Source organism: Saimiri boliviensis, chromosome 4, assembly GCF_048565385.1.
Source record: "Saimiri boliviensis isolate mSaiBol1 chromosome 4, mSaiBol1.pri, whole genome shotgun sequence".
In the NCBI taxonomy this organism is placed as follows: Eukaryota; Metazoa; Chordata; class Mammalia; order Primates; family Cebidae; genus Saimiri; species Saimiri boliviensis.
In genome coordinates this window covers 59,894,771-59,920,115 of record NC_133452.1, presented here as the reverse complement: position 1 = coordinate 59,920,115, position 25,345 = coordinate 59,894,771, and the positions used below count along the sequence as shown (strand labels likewise).

The 25,345-nt window shown below is 36.8% G+C and overlaps 1 protein-coding gene across 1 annotated transcript in view; it reads right to left on the bottom strand.

Annotated features, from left to right (window-relative positions):
* Positions 1-25,345, bottom strand: part of AK9 (adenylate kinase 9) — a 198,308-nt gene that overhangs the window by 134,974 nt on the left and 37,989 nt on the right. The window contains exons 11-13 of the mRNA XM_074397611.1: positions 19,291-19,430; positions 19,030-19,210; positions 2,033-2,177 (exon numbers count right to left, since the gene is read on the bottom strand). Of these exons, the coding sequence (XP_074253712.1) occupies positions 2,033-2,177; positions 19,030-19,210; positions 19,291-19,430 (466 nt within the window). The remainder of the gene's footprint in view (positions 1-2,032; positions 2,178-19,029; positions 19,211-19,290; positions 19,431-25,345) is intronic.

The following is a 25,345-nucleotide window of genomic DNA, read 5'->3' as shown; positions in this document are numbered from 1 at the left end:
CTGAAAATAAGCTTATTAAGAAAAATGTGGACAATACATGAAGAAAGCTACAAAACATTATGGAATGACAAAATGTGACTAAAAAACGGAGATTACATATGTCTGCATGAGAAGATTTAATAGTAAATATGAGAATCTTACCAAATTATTGTATAATATTAATACAATCTTCCCATTTGGGATTTGTTGTAGAACGTGACAAAATTCTACAAGCATCAAACATTTAGTACAGTTCCTGGCAAACAATAAGCACCCACTTCATAGAACAAAGAAAGAAATAACCAGGAAAAATACGTAAAACAAAATGTGTTGAGGGAGGATTTATATTATCACAAGATTCAAAATGCATCAGAAAGCTTTGATAATTACATTTTGTATTAAAGGTTGTACTGTAAATATCAATAGAATAGAAATTTTAGAAGTTTATACATATACACACAAACAATATTAGGATAAAATTGGCATTTCAAACCTCCAGTAAAATTATGGATAATTTAGTAATTGTTATTTGTAACACTGGCTCACCATTTGAGAAAAATAATTAATTTAGAGATATATCTACTACAAAAGTTATTGCAATAATTACATCTTAATTAGAAAGAAGCTTTATTTTAAAATGAGTGAATGTAATTTTGTGTATACCGTAGGATCACAATTAACTATTACAAACATGAATAGGAAAAAAGAGAGGAGTTAAGAACAAGAATGATCTTGTTTTATATGAGAGAGTTTTCCTTCTATCTGCTTTTTCTGATTTTCTGTGCTCAATTGAGAGACACAGGAAGGAAGAGCACATTGATTTGAATCACAATCACTTGCTGGCTGTTAGCTGTTACATAATCCCTCTGATACACTAGAATCGGCCATAAGAACATCTTCATACACTAGAATAGACCATAAGAACATCTACCAGGCCTGTCATGAGGATTAAATAAAATAATATATGCAGTGCAGTTAGCATAGCTCCAGCCTGTAGTAAATGCACCATGAATATTAGCTATTACTACTTTTGTCATCAGAAAAACATAATTAGGAAAAGACTATTTGGAATGGAGGCACTGATGGCCACACAGTGCGCTGCTATAGCTTCTGGGAGTCTGAACTGTGGTGACTGAATCGAGCTTTTGCTGAAGCTAATTCCAGATTTTGGATTTAGAACTTTGAAAGTGAGGAAGATCCCATGTAGTACATAGGAAATGCCGCATTAAGGGCATTCCACTAGAGGAGAGGTTTAGATTAAGCTACTTTCATGTGTTTTAATATGATTAGTTACAAGGCTGCCAACTAGAGATACAGTCTTCAAAAACCAGTCAATGAATATCAAAAGTGGTCATGAAACGAGAATTCTCATTTTTTTTTGAAGAAAAACAGAAAAAAACAAAAACAAAAACAAAAAAACACTTTGTGTCTGTTCTGAAATAAATGTGATCAACAGTCCGTGAGACACAGGAAGAGGCAGAATGGTCAGGAAAAAGACCACCAGGACTTTGGAAATGCGGGATCAACTCTGCCACCTGCTGGGTGATTTTCAGGGAGCCATTCAACCTCCATCAACCTTAGTTCCCTCAACTATAAAATTGGGGAATGGTGTTAAGTGATCACTAAGGCTTCTTCTAGTTTCATTGCATTAAACTAATATTTCCCAAATAGAAAGATTTAGTTACAATCAGGGCTGACATATAAGTCTAAAACAAAAGCAAGTTCCACAAGAGTCAGGAGGATTCTTGTTGTTTTAACGACTGGTGAAGATAAAGGTGTAAATCCTGATCAAACAATCTGCCCAGTAAGGTAGACCTATTGGAGAAGGAAATCCAAATTTAGAGGCTCCCTCTGATTCATTTCGTTAGAGGTCTAGAATTGAATTTTTTTTCTCTGCTTACGAATTGGTTTATGTATATCCATTCCTTCAACCATTTATTAAGAGTCTATAATGTGTAAAGTGGCAAGATGAGCTAAACAAAGTCCTTGCTTTCAAGTTCCAGGCTTAATTTTTACCTAAACTTAAAACATACATTTTAAAAAGACGTTTCACCTTGTTTTTTAGCTTGCAGTTCCGTGAGAAGCTTTTCTTTCACAATTTTAATTGCTGCTACAGTGGCCTCAGCTATAGTATTTTCTACTAATCTTTCGCGGGCTTTATCAAAACGTGGCTGAACCAGTTGGGCATAGTCGACTACCTGCAAAGAATATTTCAGAAAATCAACATAAGCAGGAGTTATATGTCTTTAAGTTTAATATTTCCAGATCCCTATACTCCCATTCTGCTTTTCTTTTGGTAGGCTTACATTGTTTTATTCCATGCCAGTAAATCTTCATCCACATCATCAGTTTTTAGTATGTGCATATTATTGCATCAGATGAATATATTACAACTTATTTAAAATATCAACACATATATATGGTATACTATACATACATATATTATATGCTATATATACTATTCATACACATACAAACATATACGTACACCTACATGTATATACTTGCTGGTAAGAGCATAACCATTAGGCATAGCAACTGGAAATACATATTCAAGCCTAAAATCCATGCATTTCCTTTGAACTATCAATTCTATTTATGGATTCCTAAAGAAACTGTCAAAGATATGTTCATAATTTGGTTCATCATAGCTTAGTTTATAGTAGCAAAAATGTATATACAAAAATATAGATAGTATATGTGTGATATATTATCTATATTTTATACATTATATATAATATACATATTACATTATATGTTATATACATATACATTCCCATAAGGAAAAGAATCAGGAGTCTCCATATATACATATACATGCATATACATATATGCATACACTATATTTATATATGTATCATATATTAAAAATATATAATATATATTCTATATAATAATACAGTATACTATAGCATATTATAGTTAACATATATTAATATTAATATATATCAATATTACTATTAATGTATATGTTAGTATAGTGCTATATTAATATAGTATATATAAATATATTAATATTAAATTGCATATATTAATATATAATATATGGTATATGCATGGCATACCATATATAGTATGTATATAATATATGTGTATTATAGTCATGTATATGTATATAGTATGTGATAATATGTATAAAATGTAGATAATATATAATATGTGTTTAATAATATATAGATTGCATATTATCTATATTTTGGTATATACATTTTTGCTAGTATAAACTTGGCTACTACGAACACAATTATCTACATATCTTTGATAGTTTCTTTACAAAAATAAAACAGAATTGGCAGTTCAAAGGATATGCATGAACTTTAGGTTTGCATATGTATTTCGATTGCTATGCCTACTGGTTATACTCTTACTAGCACTCTATGAGAATGAGAATGTACCTCTCCCATCCTAGGTACACATCAAAATTTGGTTTTAATAGCAATCTTTTAACTATTGATATGACAAGCCTCTGTTTTTTGGCATCTCTCTATTAGGGAGGTGGTATCTTTTTGCTAATGTTTAATGGCTATTTGTATCTATTATTCTGTGAATTGCCTGTTTGTTCTTTTGCTCCTATTGGGGCTTTATCAGCAGATTGATTCATCTTTTTATATTTTAAAATGATAATTCCTTTATCTGACACATAATGTGATGGGTTTAAAATAAGTCCACAAATCCCTTGACACATCTCCCTTCAGAAGGTGGAGCCTAATTCTCCTCTTAAGTGTTACTAGATCTTAGTAGTGACTTGCTTTAAATGGAGTAGGATGCAAGTGATAGTGGAGATAGTGGATGACTTCTGAGACTAAATCATGAAAGACCTTATAGCTTTCTCTTTGGTTTACTCTCTCTGAGAGTAGTCAGTTGCTATGTCATGAGGACACATAAGCAGTCCTTTGGAGAGATCTACATAGAAAGGAACTGAGGTCTCATTCATGTGACTGAGCCATATTCCAGCCCCAGCCTACTGTCAGATGAGTGCAGCCCCAGGTGACATCTTACCTGTAACCTCATGAAAGAACCTTGAACAGAATCACATAGCTAAGCCATTCCTGAATTCCTGACTCAGAGAAACTATGCAAGATAATAAATGCTTATTGTGGTTTCAAGCTGATCGGGTAATTTTTTATGCAGTAAAAGATGATAGACACACACATGACAAATATATACTCAATATTTTCCTTGTATGCTGTCAAAAGTTTTACTTTTCCTTCTAATTTTTTTCCTTTTAATTTACACTTTAAATAATACAAAATTACCTGGATATAACTTTTTATTCCCCAAATGATGAACTAGCTAGGAATTTTAGGTAAACACACACACACACACACACACACACACACACACACACACACACACATTTCTCCCACATCCCTCCATAAGCCTCCAAGAATTAGCTAATACCTCTAAAAATGTGTTATTCATGTTATTTTGCTTATATAACAATTATTCACAATTATGTAGAATACAGTCATAGTTCTGTTCTCGCAGTAGGGTTTTTTTTTTTGGTGGGGATTGCTTAGTTTTCTATATAGCTTTCAATAATGAATTCCCAAACTCTTCTTCACAACTATACATGTCTGCTTGAAAATACATCAGGTAATCATCTTCCTGGAGCTATCTCTTCTGGAGCCATCTGGACTCCTACCCCAAACTGGATTGGTTATTTTCTAGGCCTCTAGGCCTGTAGAACGACTGCCCTAATGGGCTCTCCCTTCCCAACCATCTTGGGATTCCCTTTCCCTCTTCCTTGTCAGGGATGCATGGATGCTTTTTTAAAAAATATATATTTTATTGCATTTTAGGTTTTGGGGTACATGTGAAGAACATGCAAGATTGTTGCATGGCAATGTGGTTTGCTGCCTCCCTCCCCATCACCTATATCTGACATTTCTCTCCATGTTACCCCTCCCCAACTCCCTACCCCCCACTGTCCCTCCCCTAGTTCCCCACCACAGGCCCCAGTATGTGATGCTCTCCTCCCTGTGTCCACTTGTTCTCATTGTTCAACTCGCCTATGAGTGAGAACATGAACAAGAACATTTTCTGTTCTTGTGTCAGTTTGCTGAGAATGATGGTTTCCAGCTTCATCCATGTCCCTGCCAAGGACACGAACTCATTGTTTTTTTATGGCTGCATAGTACTCCATGGTGTATATGTGCCACATTTTCCCTGTCCAGTCTATCATCAATGGGCATTTGGGTTGGTTCCAGGTCTTTGCTATTGTAAACAGTGCTGCAATGAACATTTGTGTGCATATGTTTTTCTTTCAGATCCCATGTCTCCATCTTGGTTTAGGTCCCCATTCTGATGGACTATATCCTCTAGTAGCTTCTGACAAAGAATAAATGAGAGGTAATTTTTTGCATGTATGACTGAAAATGCCCTCATTCTATCATTAGACTTTATTGGCCTGAATATAAAATCTTAGGCTGTCAGCCACTCCCCCCAAAAATTGTCTTCTGGCTTCCAGAGTTGTGGGTTGAGAAGTTTCATGCTATTGCAATTCCCAGTCCTTTCCATGGGACCTAGTTTTCCTCTCCAGAGTATTCTAGGCTCATTTTTACTGAAGCCTCTGGATCTTTGCCCCCCCATTGCTTTATAATTTCGAAGTGATGTGCCTTCGTGTGGGTCTTTCTCCATCCATTGTTCTGGGCATTTGCTACGTCATTTCTATCTGGAAGCATGTCCTTCAATCTGGGAAATTTTCTGCAGTTATTTCTTTGGCACTATTCTTTTCTCTGGTAGCTCCTGCAAGAATTCCTATATGGATAATGAACACCCTAGACTGACCTTGTAGTTTATTTCCTTCTGTATTCTTTTTCCATTTATTTGTCAGTTGCTACTAATTTCTAGAAGGTAACTTTAATTTCTATCTTTTAACTCTTCTTATTGAAGTTTTCATTTGTGTTATATTTTCTTTCATCTGGCACGTATTTTAATTTCAAAGGACCCATTTCCCCCCAAATGTTCCCTTTTCTGTTTCTAGCATCCTGTTTCAGTTTCTAGATTCAATAATTACTCTTATTTTCCAGAATATATTAATAATTGGAAGCTTTATTTGCATGAGTATTGTTTGTTTAGTGCTTAAGTGATTTGGCTTGGGAATTGTATTGTGAAACGCTTAGCCATCAGAAGGATGGAAAGTGATCTTTATCTGAAACTCATTTTTCAAGGACATTTTCACTTGGTATATACTTCTAGGATAGCCTTTTTTTCTTCTAGTTGTTTGAAGCTCTTTTTTGATTGTTTTCTGATTGCCATTGCTTCTAATGACAAGTTGGCTATCATTTGTACCAATCTTTTCTTCTATTTAATATATCAATTTTTCTGTGGCTGCTTTAAGGCAGGGGTCCCCCACCCTCAGACCACTGCAGGAGGTGAGCAATCGACGAGCATTACTGCCTGAGCTCTGCTTCTTGTCAGATCAATGACAGCATTAGATTCTCATAGGAGCATGAACCCTATTGTGAACTGCACATGTGAGAGATCTAGTTTGTGTGCTCCTTATGAGAATCTAATGCCTGAGGATCTGAAGTGGAACAGTTTCAACCTGAAACCATCCTCCACCCCAGCAACCCAGTCTGTGGAAAAACTGGATTGCTGGGGTGGAGGATGAAACCATGAAATCAGTTCATGGTGTCAAAAAGGTTGGGGACTGCCGCTTTAGGGATTTTCAGCATTAAATATGATGTGTGTAGGCATGGTTTTCCTTGTATTTATCCTGCTTGGGGCTTACTGAGCTTCCTGGAGCTATAAGTCAAAGTTTTTTGAGTTTTGCTATGTTTCTTAATTTAAGTAATGTTGGCAATCATATCTTCAAGTATATTTTTTTCTGTTCTATGTTCACTATCATCCTCTTCTGGGACTCCACTGACTCACATTAGTCCATTTGATTTATCCCACAGGTCCCTGAAGCTCTGCTCATTTCTTTCAATATTTTTTTCTCCCTCTGGTCTTCAGACTGGAAATCTTTTATTGATCTTTTTTCAATTTCTTACACAAATTCCAATCTGCTGTCAAGCTAATTCAGTAAAATATTTGGTTTTGTTTTTGTATTTTTAGTGCAGGATTTCCATTTGGTTCTGTTTTAAGTAGTTTTAAAATTTATCTTATGAGATTCTCTATTCTCTTATAAAGACCATAAGCATATTTATAATAGCCACTTTACAGATTTTATCTGCCAAATCCAACCCAGTCTATTTCAGGGTCAGTTTCTATTGTCTCCTTTTTTCTTGATATGGGTAACATTTTTCTGTTTCTTTGCATGTCTTGTAAATGTTCCATTACATGTTGGACATGATACATTATTAAGACTTTGAATTCTATTATCTTCCTCTGAAGACTGTCAGTGTTGATTTTTGTTCTATCAGGCAGTTCAATTACAGGCATGTGTTGCTTAACAATGGGGATACATTCTGAGAAATGTGTCATAAGGTGATTTTGTTGTTGTGCAAACAGCGTTGAGTGTACTTACACAAGCTTAGATGGTACAGCTTACTATACACCTAGGTTATATGTTATAGCCTACTGCTCCTAGACTATAAACCTGTACAGCATGTTGCTGTACTGAATTTTGCAAGCAGCTCTAATACAGCGTTAAGGATTTGTATGTCTAAACATATCTAAATATAGAAAAGTTACTGTACAAATATGGCATAAAATTTTTTAAATGCTACACTTGTTTAGGGAATTTATCATGAATGAAACTTGCAAGACTAGAAGTTGATCTGGGTGAGACAGTGAGTGGTCAGTGACTAAGGCCTAGGATATTACTGTATACTACTGTAGACCTTATAAGCAATGTATACTTAGGCTACACTAAATTTATTTTTTTCTTTGTTCAATAATAAATTGACCTTGTCTTATTATAGCTGTTTTACTTTATAAACTTTTAAAATTTTTAAACTTTTTGACTCTTTCGTAACAATGCTTAGTTTAAAACACAAACTCATTGTACAGATATACAAAATAGTTTCTTTGTATCTTTTTATTATTATTATTATACTTTAAGTTGTGGGGTACATGTGCAGAATGTGCAGGTTTTTACATAGGTATACATGTGCCATGGTGGTTTGCTGCATCCATCACCCCGTCATCTACATTATGTATTTCTCCTAATGCTATCCCTTCCTTATCCCCCTAACCCCTGATTTCCCTCCCCTAAACCCCCACCCACTGGCAGGCCCCAGTGTGTGATGTTCCTCTCCCTGTGTCCACGTGTTTTCATTATTCAACACCCACTTATGAGTGAGAACATGTGGTGTTTTGTTTTCTCTTCTTGTGTTACTTTGCTGATAATGATGGTTTCCGGTTTTACCCATGTCCCTGCAAAGGACATGAACTCATGCTTTTTTATGGCTGCATAGTATTCCATGGTGTATATGTGCCATATATATATATATATATATATATTTTTTTTTTTTTTTGAGACAGAGTTTCACACTGTCACCCAAGCTGTAGTGCAGTGGCACAATCTCGGCTCACTGCAATCTCTGTCTCCTGGGTTCAAGCAATTCTCCTGCCTCAGGCTCCTTAGTAGCTGGGGCTACAGGCATGCACCACCACGTCCAGCTTTTTTTTTTTTTTTTTTTACTGGAGTCGGGGTTTCACCATGTTGGACAGGATGGTCTCGATCTCCTGACCTTGTGATCTGCCCACTGTGGCCTCCCAAAGTGCTGGGATTACAGGTGTGACTCACCGCACCCAGCCTTCTTTATCCAGTCTATCATTGATGGGCATTTGGGTTGGTTCCAAGTCTTTGCTATTGTGACCAGTGCTGCAATAAAAATACATGTGCATGTGTCTTTAAAATAGAACAATTTACAATCCTTTGAGTATATACCCAGTAATGGGATTGCTGAGTCTAATGACATTTCTGATGCTAGATCCTTGAGGAATTGCCACACTGTCTTCTACAATGGTTGAACTAATTTACACTCCCACCAACAGTGTAAAAGCATTCCTATTTCTCCACATCCTCTCCAGCATCTGTTGTATCCTGATTTTTTAATGATTACCATTCTAACTGGCGTGAGATGGTATCTCAATGTGGTTTTGATTTTCATTTCTTTAATGACCAGTGATGATGAGCTTTTTTTCATATTTGTTGGCTGCATAAATGTCTTCTTTTGAGAAGTGTCTGTTCATATCCTTTGCTCACTTTTTAATGGAGTTGTTTTTTTTTTTTTTTTTTTTTTTTTTTTTTTTTGTAAATTTGTTTAAATTTTCCATAGATGCTGGATATTAGCCCTTTGTCAGATGGACAGATTGCAAAAAGTTTTTCCCATTCTCTTGGTGCTGGTTCACTCTAATGATAGTTCCATTTGCTGTGCAGAAGCTCTTAAGTTTAATTAAATTCCATTTGTCAACTTTGCTTTTTGTTGCCATTGCTTCTGGTGTTTTAGTCATGAAGTCCTTGCCCATGCCTATGTCCTGAATGATATTGCCTAGGTTTTCTTCTAGGGTTTTCATGGTGTTAGGTATTATGTTTAAGTCTTTAATACATCTGGAGTTAATTTTTGTATAAGGTACAAGGAAGGAATTCAGTTTCAGCTTTCTGCATATGGCTAGCCAGTTTTCCCAACACCATTTATTAAACAGGGAACCCTTTCCCCATTGCTTGTTTTTGTCAGGTTTGTCGAAGATCAGATGGTTGTGGGTATGTTGTATTTCCTCTGAGGCCTCTGTTCTGTTCCATTGGTCTATATCTCTGTTTTGGTACAAGCACCATGCTGTTTTAATTACTGTAGCCTTGTAGTACAGTTTGAAGTCAGGAAGCATGATGTCTCCAGCAATTTTTTTTTTTTTTTGCTTAGGATTGTCTTGGCTATGCAGGCTCTTCTTTTGGTTCCATATGAAATTTAAGGTGGTTTTTTTTCCAGTTTTGTGAAGAAAGTCAATGGTAGCTTGATGGGGATAGCACTGAATCTATAAACTACTTTGGGCGTTATGGCCATTTTCATGATACTGATTCTTCCTAACCATGAGCATGGAATGTTTTTCCATCTGTTTGTGTCTTCTCTTGTTTCCTTACTCTACAAGCTTTTTTCTATTTTTAAGCTTTTTTGGTAAAAACAAAGACACAAACACATACATTAGCCTAGCCCTACACAGGGTCATGATTTTCAATATCACTGTCTTTCTCCTCTACATCTTGTACCACCGAAAGGTCTTCAGGGACAATAACATACATGGAGTGTTGTCTCCCATGACAACAATGCCTTCTGGAATATCTCCTGAAGGACCTGCTTGAGATTGTTTTACAGTTAACTTTTTCTATAAGTAGAAGAATACATTCTAAAATAATTATTAAAAGTATAGTGTAGTAAATACATAAACCAGTAACATCATTGTTAATTATCTTTATCAAGTATTACATAACTGTACATAATCGTATGTGTTATGCTTTTATACATCTGGCAGCACAGTAGGTTTGTTTATAGCAGTACCACAAACACATGAGTAATTTATGCTATGATGTTACAATGGCTATGACTTTACTAGGCAATGAGGATGTTTCAACTCCATTATAATCTTATGGGACCACTGTTGCATATGCAGTCTGTCGTTGATGCAGCACATGACTGTATCGGTCTACCATACTGAACTTCTGTTTTTTGTTTTTGTTTTTGTTTTTGAGACAATCTCTCCTTGTTACACAGGCTGGAGTGCAGTGGTGTAATTTCTGCTTACTGCAACCTGTGCTTCCTGGGTTCAAGTGATTCTCCTGCCTCAGCCTCCCAAATAGCTGAGATTACAGGTGTGCACCACCATACCTGGCTAATTTTTGTATTTTAGAGACAGGGTTTTGCCATTTTGGCTAGATTGGTCTCAAACTTCTGGATTCAAGTGAACCATCTTCCTCAGCCTCCCAAAGTGCTGGGATTCCAGACCATTGTGCCTGGCCTGAACTTCTGTTTTATGTTTTATTAAATCCAGTATTTGGAAAGCTCTCAAGTGTTTCCCATTTTGACAGGACTCAATCTCCAAATTCATTCCCCGAGATTTTACTGAGGAGGGGTTTTAGGCTTGGTGAGGGAGGATGTAGAGTAGACTTTAATCTAGGCTGTGGCCCATACTACCAAGGATAGCCTTCACAGTGTGTCAGCTCGGTGTTCTGGTAATAAGGCCTCTCCTTTGTGACTGGGCCAGATGTCTCAAGTCCCAGTACTGCTCAACTTCCAGTATCTATTCTGTTCACAACCTGGAGGAGCCATCCTTTGATAAGCTTTGTGAAGTCTTCTTTGTGAAGCTCTTGGCTACACAGACTTGGGCCTTGCTCTCACCCTACCCATAAGCAGCTCCTTTCTCACTGCTGCTCCGCTTCACAGTACAGGCTGCTTCAGAACTCAGCTCAGCCTTCTCAGCCCCGTGGAAACACCATGTTCTGCTTGTCTTGTCAGGAAACTGTCCACACCCATGCAGACAATTGTGGTAACCAAGCAGCTCACCTCATGAGTTTCTCTTCCCTCAGGGATCACACAGTGGAAGCTCTAGTTCCCCTGACATGGCTGGAATGTAAAGATTCTTAAAAAGATGGTAGCAATGTACAGTTCCTTCAATAGTTTTTAAAACTTCCCATTTATGCATGTTCTCATTAGAACAAAAGTTGTCATTCTTTTTATACGGGTGAAAATTTTCATCTTACTATTATTTTAATTTCTTATTTATCTCCTGATGAGGTTAGGCATCTTTTGCAAGTTTCTTCCACTGACAACTCATCTTCTGTGGTTTTCTCTAGCTATTTGTTGCTTATTTTCCTAGTGTTGCCTTTTTCCTTTTGATCTGTAGGTGCTCTATGTGTACAGTTCCAGAAACACTTTTTCAGTTAGACTTGTTTCAAAGATCTCCAGGCTACTGGGTTTCATTTAAAAAAATAGAGGCCTTGTATCAGAGAGAAATGTTTTATACTTTTATGAAATATAATTATCAATCTTAAAAAATTATTTTGGGACATTAATTGTCTAATTGCTGCATTAAAAAGTACCTAAAAACTTAATAACTTAAAATGAACGAAAATAATTATTTCAGTTTCTGAGGGTCAAAATAATTTTTCATGATTTTATTTTATTTTACTTTTCTAGAGACAGGGTGTCACCATTTTGCCTAGGCTGGTCTCAAACTCCTGGACTCAAGGGATCCTCCTGCCTCAGCCTCCTAAAGTGCTGGAGTTACAGGCATGAGCCACTATGCCCAGCTCATTTTTCATTGCTTTAAATGGGAAATTTATAATGCATTATACTTGGATTCAAATTCCATAATGTGACTAAAACATAAGCAAAGCCCTATTACAAGTAATAGGAAATCATATTTGGATGCAAAATGGTTAAAATAACATTATGTGATCACCAAACAATTAATATGATTGGTGGTACACACTTGTTTTCCATGTAGTAAAATGGCCTTTCTTAGGGCCAGGAACACTTGAGACTCCATTACTGACCCATGAGGAAGTTTTCTAAACACTTATCCTTGATTTTGACATTCCACCAATTACATTTGCAATGTATCACACCATCTTTCCTAAATATTATAAATTTAAAATGTAGAATTTTGTTTTGGAGATGTAAATATAAACAGTGTTTGAAAATGTTGTCTTAAGAGATATGTAGCATGGTACTGGTACCAAAACAGAGATATAGAGCAATGGAACAGAACAGAGGTGTCGGAGGTAACACAACATATCTACAACCATCCGACCTTTGACAAACCTGAAAAAAACAAGCAATGGGGAAACGATTCCCTGTTTAATAAATGGTGTTGGGAAAACTAGCTAGCCATGTGCAGAAAGCAGAAACTGGATCCTTTCCTGACACCTTGCACTAAAATTAACTCCAGATGGATTAAAGACTTAAACATAAGACCTAACACCATAAAAACCCAAGAAGAAAATCTAGGCAAAACCATTCAGGACATAGGCATAGGCAAGGACTTCATGACCAAAACACCAAAAGCATGAGCAACAAAAGCCAAAATAAACAAATGGGACCTAATCAAGCTCCACAGCTTCTGCACAGCAAAATAAATAGTCATTAGCGTGAACTGGCAACCAATGGAATGGGAAAAAAATTTTGCAATCTACCCATCTGACAAAGGGCTGATATCCAGAATCTACAAAGAACTAAAACAGATTTACAAGAAAAAAAAAAAATAAAAAAACAAGCCCATTCTAAAGTGGGAGAAGGAAATGAACAGACACTTTACAAAAGAAGACATACATGAGGCCAACAATCATATGAAAAATGCTCATCATTACTGGTCATTAGATAAATGCAAATCAAAACTACATTGAGATACCATCTCACGCCAGTTAGAATGGTGATCATTAAAAAATCTGGAGACAACAGATGCTGGAGAGGATGTGGAGAAATAGGAACACTTTTACACTGTTGGTGGCAGTGTAAATTAGTTCAACCATTGTGGAAGACACTGTGGCGATTCCTCAAGGACCTAGAGATAGAAATTCCATTTGACCCAGCAATCCCATTACTGGGTATATATCCAAAGGATTATAAATCGTTCTACTATAAGGACACATGTACACGAATGTTCACTGCAGCACTGTTTACAATAGCAAAGACCTGGAACCAACCCAAATGCCTATTGATGATAGACTGGACAGGGAAAATGTGGCACATATTCACCATGGAATATTATGCAGCCATAAAAAACAATGAGTTTACGTCCTTTGTAGGGACATGGATGAACCTGGAAACCATCATTCTCAGCAAACTGACACAAGAACAGAAAATCAAACACCACATGTTCTCACTCATAGGTGGGTGTTGAACAATGAGAACACATGGACACAGGGAGGGAAGCATCACACACTGGGGTCTGTTGGGGGGAAATAGGGGAGGGACAGTGGGGGGTGGGGAGTTGGGGAGAGAGAGCATGGGGAGAAATGCCAGATATAGGTGATGGGGAGGAAGGCAGCAAATCACACTGCCATGTGTATACCTATGCAACAATCTTGAATGTTCTTCACATATACCCCAAAACCTAAAATGCAATTTAAAAATAAAGAGATATGTATGATCTATGACATTTGTACATTAAAAACCAAGTGATGCTTTATAGGATAATGTGGAAATACATTTTAAAGGTATGTTGGAATTGTAAGACCCTTGCATTATCTAAGAAGTGCAAAAGTACCAATTTATATTAGAAATAATATGTCAGGCATTATTTCTTGGGTTACTCTTTAAAGAAAATAAAATATAACATGCAAGATAATAGAGGGAAGTTTTAATTAGTTAAAAATGATATTACTTATGATAGCATCAAAACCCATCAAATATGTAGAGGTTTGTGTAAGTTTCTACACAGAAAACTCTAAATGATTACTAATGTAAATGAAAGAGGGGCTAAATAAATGGTAAAATATATATTTATGGACTAGAAGAGCCAATATTATAAAGATGTCCATTTCTCCAGCTGATTGATAAATGTGATGCCGTCCCAATTAAAATCCCAAAAGATTTTTCTATATAAAATTTCTCTCTATAAAATCAGTGAGATTTGGAATTGTGGTTCACACTTGTAATCCAAGTGCTTTGGGAGGCTGAGGTGGGAGATCATTTAAGGCAAGGAGTTCCTGCGATCAGCTAGAGCAGCATAGCAAGACCCCATCTCTACAAAAAATACAAAGATTAGCCAGGCATGGTGGTGTGCATCTGTCATCCCAGCTACTCAGGAGGCTGAGGTGGGAGGATTGTTTGAGACCAGGAGTTAGAGGATGCAGTGAACTATGATGGCACCATTGCACTTCAACCTGAGCAACAGAGAAAGATCTTGTCTCAAAAAGAAATGAAGTAAAAAAGAAATAGATCACTGAGTCCCAAAACAGACACACACATATAAAGACATGATATAAGACAAAGAGGGCAAAACAGTTGATAAAGGATGCTCTTTTCTTCAGCGATCCTGAAATGACTGAATATCTACATGGGAAAAAGTAAAACTTACCCTGTCCTTCACATTATAAGAAAGTCAAGTCTAGGTGGATTATATATCTAAATGTGAAAGTCAAAACAAAAGAGCTTTTAGAAGGTAATATAGGACAATATCTTCATGATGTTTAGGTGGAAAAATTTTCTTAAGTGGGACATAAAAAGCGCTAATGATAACAGAAAAGGTTGATAAATCATTATTCGTTGAAATCAAGAACTTCTGTTTATTGAAAGATGTCATTAGAAAAGTGATATGGCCAAAATCTCCTTAAGCTGATAAGCAACTTCAGCAAAGTCTCAGGATACAAAATCAATGTGCAAAAATCACAAGCATTTCTATACACCAATAACAGACAAACAGAGAGCCAAATCATGAGTGAACTCCCATTCACAATTACTACAAAGAGAATAAAATACCTAGGAATACAACTTAGAAGGGATGTGATGGACCTCTTCAAGGAGAGCTGGAAACCACTGCCGGGCACGGTGGCTCACTCCTATAATCCCAGCACTTTGGGAGGCCGAGATGGGTGGATCACGAGTTCAAGAGATCGAGACCATACTGGTCAACATAGTGAAACCCCGTCTCTACTAAAAATAAAAAAAGTAGCTGGGCATGGTGGCGCACACCTGTAGTCCCAGCTACTTGGGAGGCTGAGGCAGGAGAATTGCTTGAACCCAGGGGACGGAGGTTGCGGTGAGCCAAGATCATGCCATTGCACTCCAGCCTGGGTAACAAGAGCAAAACTCCTTCCAAAAAGAAAAAAAGAAAAGAAAATAAGAGAGGACACAAACACATTGAAAAATATTCCATGCTCATGGATAGGACAAATCAATATTATGAAAATGACCATACTGCCCAAAGTAATTTATAGATTTGATGCAATCTCCATCAAGCTATCATTGACTTTCTTCACAGAATTGGAAAAACCACCTTAAATTTCACATGGAACCAAAAAAGTTCTGCATAGCCAAGACAATTGTAAGCAAAAAGAACAAAGCTGCAGGCATCATGCTACCTGACTTTAAACTATACTACAAGGCTACAGTAACAAAAACAACATGGTACTGGTACCAAAACAGAGATATAGACCAATGGAACAGAACAGAGGCCTCAGAAATAACACCAGACATCTACAACCATCTGATCTTTGACAAACCTGACAAAAACAATGAGGAAAGAATTCCCTATTCAATAACGTTGCTGGGAAAACTGGCTAGCCATATGTAGAAAGCTGAAACTACATCCCTTCCGTACACCTTATGCAAAAATTAACTCCAGATAGATTAAAGACTTAAACATAAGACCTAAAGCCATAAAAACCCTAGAAGAAAACCTAGGCAATACCATTCAGAACACAGGCACAGGCAAGGACTTCATGACTAAAACACCAAAAGCAATGGCAACAAAGGCCCAAATTGACAAATGGGATTTAATTAACCTAAACAGCTTCTGCACAGCAAAAGAAATGATCATCAGAGTGAACAGGCAACCTACAGAATGGGAGAAAATTTTTGCAATCTATCCATCTGACAAAGGGCTAAAATCCAGAATCCACAAAGATCTTAAACAAATTCACAAGAAACATAAAAACAAACAACCCCATCAAAAAGTGGGCAATGGATATGAACAGATGCTTCTCAAAAGAAGACATTTATGCAGCCAACAAACATATGAAAAGAAGCTCATCATCACTGATCATTAGAGAAATGAAAATCAAAACCACACTGAGATACCAACTCATGCCAGTTAGAACAGTGATCATTAAAAAGTCAGGAAACAACGGATACTGGAGAGGATGTGGAGAAATAGGAATGCTTTCACACTGTTGGTAGAAGTGTAAATTAGTTCAACCATTGTGGAAGACAGTGTGGCAATTCCTTAAGATCTAGAACCAGAAGTACCATTTGACCCAGCAATCCCATTACTGGGTATATACTCAAGTATTACAAATGATTCTACTATGAAGACATAAGCACACATATGTCACATACTGTGACACTGTTCACAATAGCAAAGAGTTGGAACCAACCCAAATGCCCATCAGTGAAAGACTGAAGAAAATGTGGCACATATATACCATGGAATACTATGCAGCCATAAAATATGATGAGTTCATGTCCTTTGCAGGGACATGGATGAAGCTGGAAACCATCATTCTCAGCAAACTGACACAAGAACAGAAAATCAAACACTGCATGTTTTCACTCATAAGTGGGAGTTGAACAATGAGAACACATGGGCACAGGGAAGGGAACATCACACACGGGGGCCTGTCAGGGGTCAGGGGACTAGGAGAGGGATAACATTAGGAGAAATACCTAATGTAGATGATGGGTTGATGGGTGCAGTAAACCACCGTAGTACACGTATACCTATGTAACAAACTTGCACATTCTGCACATGTGCCACAGTACTTAAAGTATAATTTTTAAAAAAGAAAAGTAAAATGGCAAACCACAGAGAGACAGAGAGTAGTCATAATGCTTATAATCAACAGAGATCTTGTATATAGATAATATTAGGAACTCTTACTAATAACACACAAAAAACAATTAAAATGGGCAAGATACTTGAGAAAGTCCTTCTTTAGATATTTAGAAAATATCTAAATGATAAGTAAACATATGAAAGAGGTTCAACCTCATTAGTCATCAGAGAAATGCAAATTAAAACCACAGTGAGATACTACTAAACACCCACTAATACGGCTAGAATTAGACTGTCCATCATAAGAGTTGAGAGGAATGTGGAATAACGGAACTCTCATACACTGTAGATAGTACTGTGAATTAATGGAACTACTTTGGAAAACAATTTGGCATTATCTATACAAGTTAAATATTTGTCCATGTGTGCACCAAGAGACATGTACAGGAATATTTATAGTAGTGACATTCACTCCAATCTGGAATCAATCAAAGTTTTATTAGTGCTCAAATGTGGATAAATACACCATGGTGTAATTCAACCAACAGAATACAATAAAACAGTAAAAATGAACAAACTACAGCTACATTCAATAGTGTGGGCAAATATCATAATTACAATGTTAAGTGAAAGAAGCCAGGAACAAAGAAGATAAATTGTTTAAGTCTATGAAGTTCAAAAAAACATGCTGAACTAACCTATGATATTTGGGTGTATGCTTCCATGGCAAAACCATAAGAGAAATATGGAAGTGAATGTCATAAAATTCTGGGCAGTGGTTACCTTTGTGTGGAGAGTGAGGAGACTGGTATTGAGAAGAAACATGAGAAGGCTTCTGGGTGCTGGCAACATTCCATATTTGACCTGGGTGGTGGTTACATGGGGGTTCATTTTGTGATAATTCAGTGGGGCTTCACTTTTCTGTATGTTTGTCATGTTTTACAATGAAAAAGTTAAAAGCAGATAGGAAATTATATTCCTGTGCTTAAAAGAATGCAGAAGGACTTGGAATGACTTCTAACACTTTCCTGTGGCCTGAATTGCTCTATGACTTTACCCATTATCTTTTGCCATTCCTTCTTGCATAGGCCGTCCTCAAGCCACACTGCCCTTCCTAGAATTCCTCCACATTCAAATCCCTCATCAAATCTTTTGGCTCTGCCTTCAAATTATATCCCAAATATGTTTGTTTCTTACCACTTTTACTGCTATCACTCTTGTCTAAGCTAAAAATAATTTACTGAGAGTGGAGAACAAGATTACTAAGGGAGAAGGGGTCAAGGTGTTGAGAGGATCATCTTTGTAATACTAAAATCACAAAGAATTAGGACAGGAGTGACTATATAGGGAGAGTGAGAGTAAGCCAAGAGTAGTGAAACCCAGGAAACAGAAGATGAGTAGAACAAAGGAAGCTAACAGGTGGCATAGCCTGAATGACATGACATCTGGGGGCTTTTGGGAAGCAGGGAGGGACTCTGTTCTGGAAGCAGCAATAAGCAACAACCAAAAAATGCTTTCCGTACTCCAAGCCCAGTGGAACAATTATCCAATTAAAGCATGAAATTTTTAAAAATGAGTATAAATAAAATCCTGCAAATTATAATCAAGTATAGATAGATACATGGTAGATAGATAGATAGATAGATAGATAGATAGATAGATAGTTACCTTTCCTTTGTAATTTTCTGCAAGCATATTGCAAAGTGTTGTTTTCCCTGAATATTGAGGTCCAAGTATGAATACTTTACATGGTGGTGCTGGCATAGGTGGAAGCAGATAGGGACGTGGGTTCAATAAAAATGGTTTTAATGCTTCTTCTGATGAAAGACAGTAGATCTTACCTAGAAAACTTAAAATATGCCATATAAGTAAACAACTGAAAGGACGTATGAGCAAGTTTTAAAATTAAGTTATAAAAATCTTACTTACCTCACAGAATAATCTGATAATCCATAATAAATGTTACCATCTTTTAAATTCACAGGACATGTAGGTCCCCATTTACTTCTCTGCCATCTATATCTTGGTGCAATAGGTTTATAAGATGCAAGAGTACGAAAAAGCTCACCCTGCGAATTGCAAATACTACATTAAAAATATGGGCGTAAGTTTTGCTGGAATCAGCAGTATTAAATATTTCATTTATTATTTTATAGTGCTTTACTCTTTAAGAAATAATTTAAAAAGTATATTTTGGCTTTTTTCTTAATTGCAACATTCTGCACTTGTCCTTGATTTAATAAGACTAGTTTTCATTTGTGTTAAAAAACTAAATTTTACTGAATAATTTCTATCATGGTAAAATAAGCATAAGGTAGATCGTACATTTTCTATCATCTTCCTTAGAAAACAGATTCTGAAAAATTCTTATTAAAAATTTTTGAAAATGCACCAGATTCTTTGTCATTTACCCTGGCTTTTACATATACCTATGATGCTATACACACATTGCTTTTGCATTTACTTGGCTATAAGTAGTTCTTTCATTCTTAAAATTTAAAGTCTCCTTCATCAGCAATCCTTTCTGTTGGTGACCTCCAGATAAGTTAAAAAATACTCTTCTACAGACTGCAAAATTCTGTAGAAAACTGCTAAATCTCGGTTGGGAACATGTTTATTTTATTTTATATTTATGCTTATTTTACCATATGATAGAAAGATTGTTTGAAAGGTTCATCTGTCCTTGTGCTTCCTTAGCAGGGGATGAGAAAACTGGTGAGAGATGGCATGGTGAGGTTTATGGTTTTAACGTCCCCTCCAAAACTCATGTTGAAATTTAATTGCCATTGTGATGGTATTTGGAGGTAGGACTGTTAACAGGTGATTAGGTCATGAGTGCTCTGCCCTTATAAATAGATTAATGTGGTTATCTCAGGAGCAGGTGAGTTATTTTTGAGAGTGGGGTTGTTATAAAGGCAAATTTGGCCTCCTCTAACCCTGGCTCTGGCTTTTGCACTCTTTTGTCCTTCCACAGTCCACCATGGGAAACAGCACAAAGGCTCTCACCACATGCTCGTGCCATGCATGTGGACTTCCCAGGATCCAGAACTGTGAACCAAATAAACTTATTTTCTTTATAAATTACCTAGTCTGTGGCATTTTACTATAGCAAAAGAAAATGAAGTAAGACAGTGGGCAATGGCCAGGGGGAAAATGCTCCCTCCAGCCCTCAGATGGGAGTCACACATGTATATGCTGGCTTCACAGTTCTATGGAATGCAGATGAGATTGTGAGCTATGATCTTTCCTGGACCACTGTAGCATCAGAGAACAAAGAGGCATATATACTGCAGAGATGCTGCATGAATGTTCCGAAGTAAGAGCTGGAAGTGATAGTAAATGTTAAGGAAACTGTCAATGCTTAGGGGACTTGCATAAGACTGAGAACCTCATCCATGGAGCACATTAAGCTACAGCTCTTCTCCACAGAGTTCCTGGACAATGAGCTACGGACTGAAACCATACCCAGTTAGGTCAGGAGGCAGTCACTCTTTCCTTATCATCCATATTTTGCACCCATACATGAAAACAATATTTGAATAGACTGTTAAGTACTCTCTAAAAGTTTAAGTATCTGAATAGCAGACCATGTTCCTCTCTCAACTTCATGCCCGTGGTGCCACACATTCAGCAGGTGCTGGGGGGAGAAAAGAAGAGGAGCTTTTGAATGAATTTGATATTACAGGCTTAAAAATGATCAGGACTGGCTTCTGCTTAAACAAAGCAGACTGAAAACATGCATATATGTTTGCTGCTTTCCTAAAACCTCACTAAAATGACAGTAGAAGAATTTTTTTTAGAAGAATAAACTCACGAGGACACAGGGAATGAGAGAAGAGACTAGAGATGTTGATCAGGCTGACAGCTCACCAGCTACAGCTACACAATTTTGTAAGTTAGAAAGCAGATGGATGAATGGCAACTGACTTATGTCAGAGAAAGGCGAAAGCTAAATATCTGTGGAGCAAAGATAGGTATGGGAGGGGCAGGAACAACATGGAGCCAGTGGATTCACTTTGCAAAACACTGGAAAGACATGGGACCTTGTGATACCAGGTACCTCTGAAGGGAAGTGAATGGAGAGCAGAAAACCGTATGACTGGTTGGAAATCTTTGAAAGAAGGTGCTAGTGCCAAAGCCACTCCCACTCTACTTGGCCCCCTCCCACTACTTCTTTCTCAATCAGAAGATGGGAAGCATACTTTTTGGAGTGACTTAACCAGAGGAGCTTGTGAGGAATCCCAGACACAGCCAAGGTAGTGAGGCAGGGGCAGAAGAAAGTTGGCCACTATAGCCACTACCTTCAAACTCTACTCTGACCCATCCTCTTGCTGAAGAACTTCTGGATCTTTCCATGATCCAGCAACTTAGGGTTAATGCCTCCCAAATGTCTCCAGCACTTCTGCCAGCTCTGTTGTGACTGGGTGAATGCCCTTGCATAGCACAAACCAATTTGCGAGGGCCAGAACCAAATGAACTTTACAGGACCCTTGTTCTACAGTTATTAAGAATTTCAAGACTGCAGCAGGACAGCATTAAACTAAGCACATAGGCGTCCTGTGTCATGAAGCCAGCCCTGCCCCTGCAACGCAATTGTTAAATTTTTTAAATATCACCATTGGTTCTAGGCACTTTAAAAACATCATCTCATGTAATCTTTACAATAACACAATGACATAGGGATTTTTATCCCATATATATATATATATCGGATAATATATATATAAAATAATATATATAAATATATAATATATAAAAAATATATAAAATATATATATTCAATTATATATATAAAAATACATATATTCAATAAAGGGCAGCAAGGTTAAGCAGAGTACAGGTCTGATAGGCTGTATAGCTAGAATTCAAATCCGGGTCTGTGTGACTCAAAAGCTAAAACTTCTACTGTGCTGGATGCCAGTCTGACCCTGTCCTTCCTCCTACTGTACAAACCCATGCCCACATCCCCATCCACCTCCTCTCCAGCAACTCATCAGATGCTACAGCTCTCTCACTCTTCACCAGGGAGCTGGAGTCTACAGTAAGTTCTCTGTGCCTCTCCTACCCCTTTAAATTAGTGGTTCTCTTCCCTGGCTGAATAGTAGAATATCCTAGGGAAGATTTTTGGGTTTTTTAGTTTTTTAATTGTGGTAAAATACACATCACATAAAATTTGCTTTTGTAACCACCTTTAAGCATACAATTCGGTGGTATTAAGTATATTCACTTTGTTGTACAACCACCACCTCTATTCATTTCCAGAACTTTTCCATCATCCCAAACAGAACTCTGCACTCATGAAATACCTCTCTATTCTTCCTTCCCCACAGCTCCTGGTAACCTCTATCCTTCATTCTGTCTCTATGAACTTGTCTATTCCATGTATCTTTTACAAGTGGAATCATATGTTTGCTCTTTTGTATATGCTTGTTTCACTTAGTATGTTTTCATGGCTCAGATTTTATCATATATAAGAATTTTACTCCTCTTTAAGGTTGAATAATATTCCATCATACACACACACACACACACACACACACACACATACACACACACACACACCCCACATTTTGCTTATCTATTCATCTTCATGGACATTGGGTTATTTCCACCTTCTGGCTATTGTGAATAAAGCTGCTATGAATATTGGTGTACAAGTATCTGAGTTCCTGGTCTCAATCCTTTGGGGGAAATGTCTAGAAGTGTAATTGATGGATAGATGATAACTGTATGTTTAACTTTTTGAGCAACCACCAAACTATTTTAGACAGCAGCTGCACCATTTTACATCCCTACAAACAATGCAAGAGGATTCTCATTTCTCCTCATCATTTTTTTTCTCATTTTTGAATAATAGCACACTAATGAACATGAGATGGCATCTCATTGTAGTTTTGATTTGCATTTCCCTAATGGCTAGTGACATCGAGCATCTTTTCATGTACTTATTGGCCATTTATATATCTTAATTGGAGAAATGTCTATTCAAATCCTTTGCCCATTTTTGAACTGGATTGTTTTATTGCTGTAGAATTGTAGTTGTTCTTTACATATTCTGCATATTAATCCCTTATCAGATATATAATTTTCAAATATTTTTCTCCTTTCTGTGGGTTGTTTTTTCACTCTATTGATTGATGGTGCTTTCCTCTTTTTTTTTTTTTTTTTTGGAGAGATGGGGTTTCACCATCTTGGCCAGACTGGTCTTAAATTCCTGGCCTCTATTGATACTGTTGATGCACAAAAGTTTTTTGTATTTTTTCTTTTGTAGTCTGTGCCTTTGATGTCATACTCTGTTTTGTTTTGTTTCACTTAATGGCAGAGCCCTATCCTAGAAATTCTGTTTTAATTGGCCTGGGAATTGTTATGTTTAAAAAGCTTTCTAGATGATCCCATTTTGCAGTCAGGGCTGGGAATCACTGCTTTAAACATTTCCATTGTATTGATTCTCTAAAAATCACCTGCCTTTAGCTGAAGGTTATTCATCTAAAGTCCTTTAAAAACACAGGAACTTGTAGATCAGTCAACTTTAATTGACCAGGCTCCTTTGACATCCCAAGAGTTAAAGCAGGTGTTGTCAGACTTAAATGGGTTTAGGAATTCATTCTAGATTTTGTAAAAATACATTTTCAGGTTCCATCTCCAGTTCAATCAGCCTGGGATTCGGGCCTGAGGGATTTGTATTTGTAGTAAGCTTCCAACGTGATTCTTTTGGAGGTGAGCTGAACTGCCAGGTAGAAATGCTGCTTAAGGGATATGAATAATGACTCCAGCGTACACAGCCACATCTTCTTCCCTTTTATGAAAAAGGAGGTAGCCTCACCTGGTCATACAGCTTATGAACTACAACCTTACACCTATGCCCCATGCATGCGATGCTTTCTAAGGACAAACGTTCTGGCTCAGAAATTTCCTGCAGGTTTTATAGATACTTTTTATTTTTCCTTCAATAATGATTTAGAACAAGAGGCCTCAGTAAATAGTTTATTTTTCCCAGCCTCTGTTCTGACCAAGCCCACCTTTCTTCCTCTTCAGCACAAGTTCATGTTGCAAAGGTCCCAACATATTCCAGTTATGTGGACCCATTGAGATCTTGTTATGATTGATAAAGGATAACAAAATGACCTCTTTCTTCAAGCATTTTAAAATTTAAATTATATCTATTTATGATCCTGGTATATGTTTTTATTTTATTTTATTTTTGTTTTTGAGATAGGGTCTTGCTCTATCATGTAGGCTAGGGTGCAGTGGCACAATCATGGCTCACTGCAGCCTCAACCTCTAGGCTCAGTTGATTCCCCCACCTCAGCCTCTCAAGTACTTGGGACTATAGGCATGTGCCACCATGCCTGGTTATTTTTTTAATTTTTTTGTAGAGCCAGAGTCATGTATTTTCCAGGCTGGTCTCAAACTCCTGGGCTCAAGTGATCCTTCCACCTCAGCCTCCCAAAGTGCTGGGATTACAGATGTGAGCCACTGTGCCCAGCCCTGGTATGCATTTTTTAAAAATAATTTCTACTCATATAGGTGAAACTCAGCTTCTCAGAATAGATCAAATCCTCCAATTAAAACTCCTTGTGGCACTTTTGGCAGTTGGTAGTTATAATTTGATATCTATCACATATATAGCACATCAGTGCCAGGAACACATTAGTTACTAAGAAAAAAATTGGTTGAATGATTAAATAAATGAATAGTGCTTATGGAGTTAAGAATTTTAATGTCTTCAGATTCTTTGGTGCTGCAAATTTTTTAACTGAACTTGGATTTCTTTCTTATTATTCTTGTGTTTATTTTGATTTTCTTTGTTTCAAAACTTGTGTTGTGTCTAATATCTAAAAGGATATTGTGCTAATATTACAGCTTCTTCCCAGAAATCAAATCCATTTTTATCAAAGAATACAAATTAGGGCCACAACATACATATGTGTGTGTAAATATAAATTAATAAATAAAATAAATTATTAATAATAAGTTGAATTAT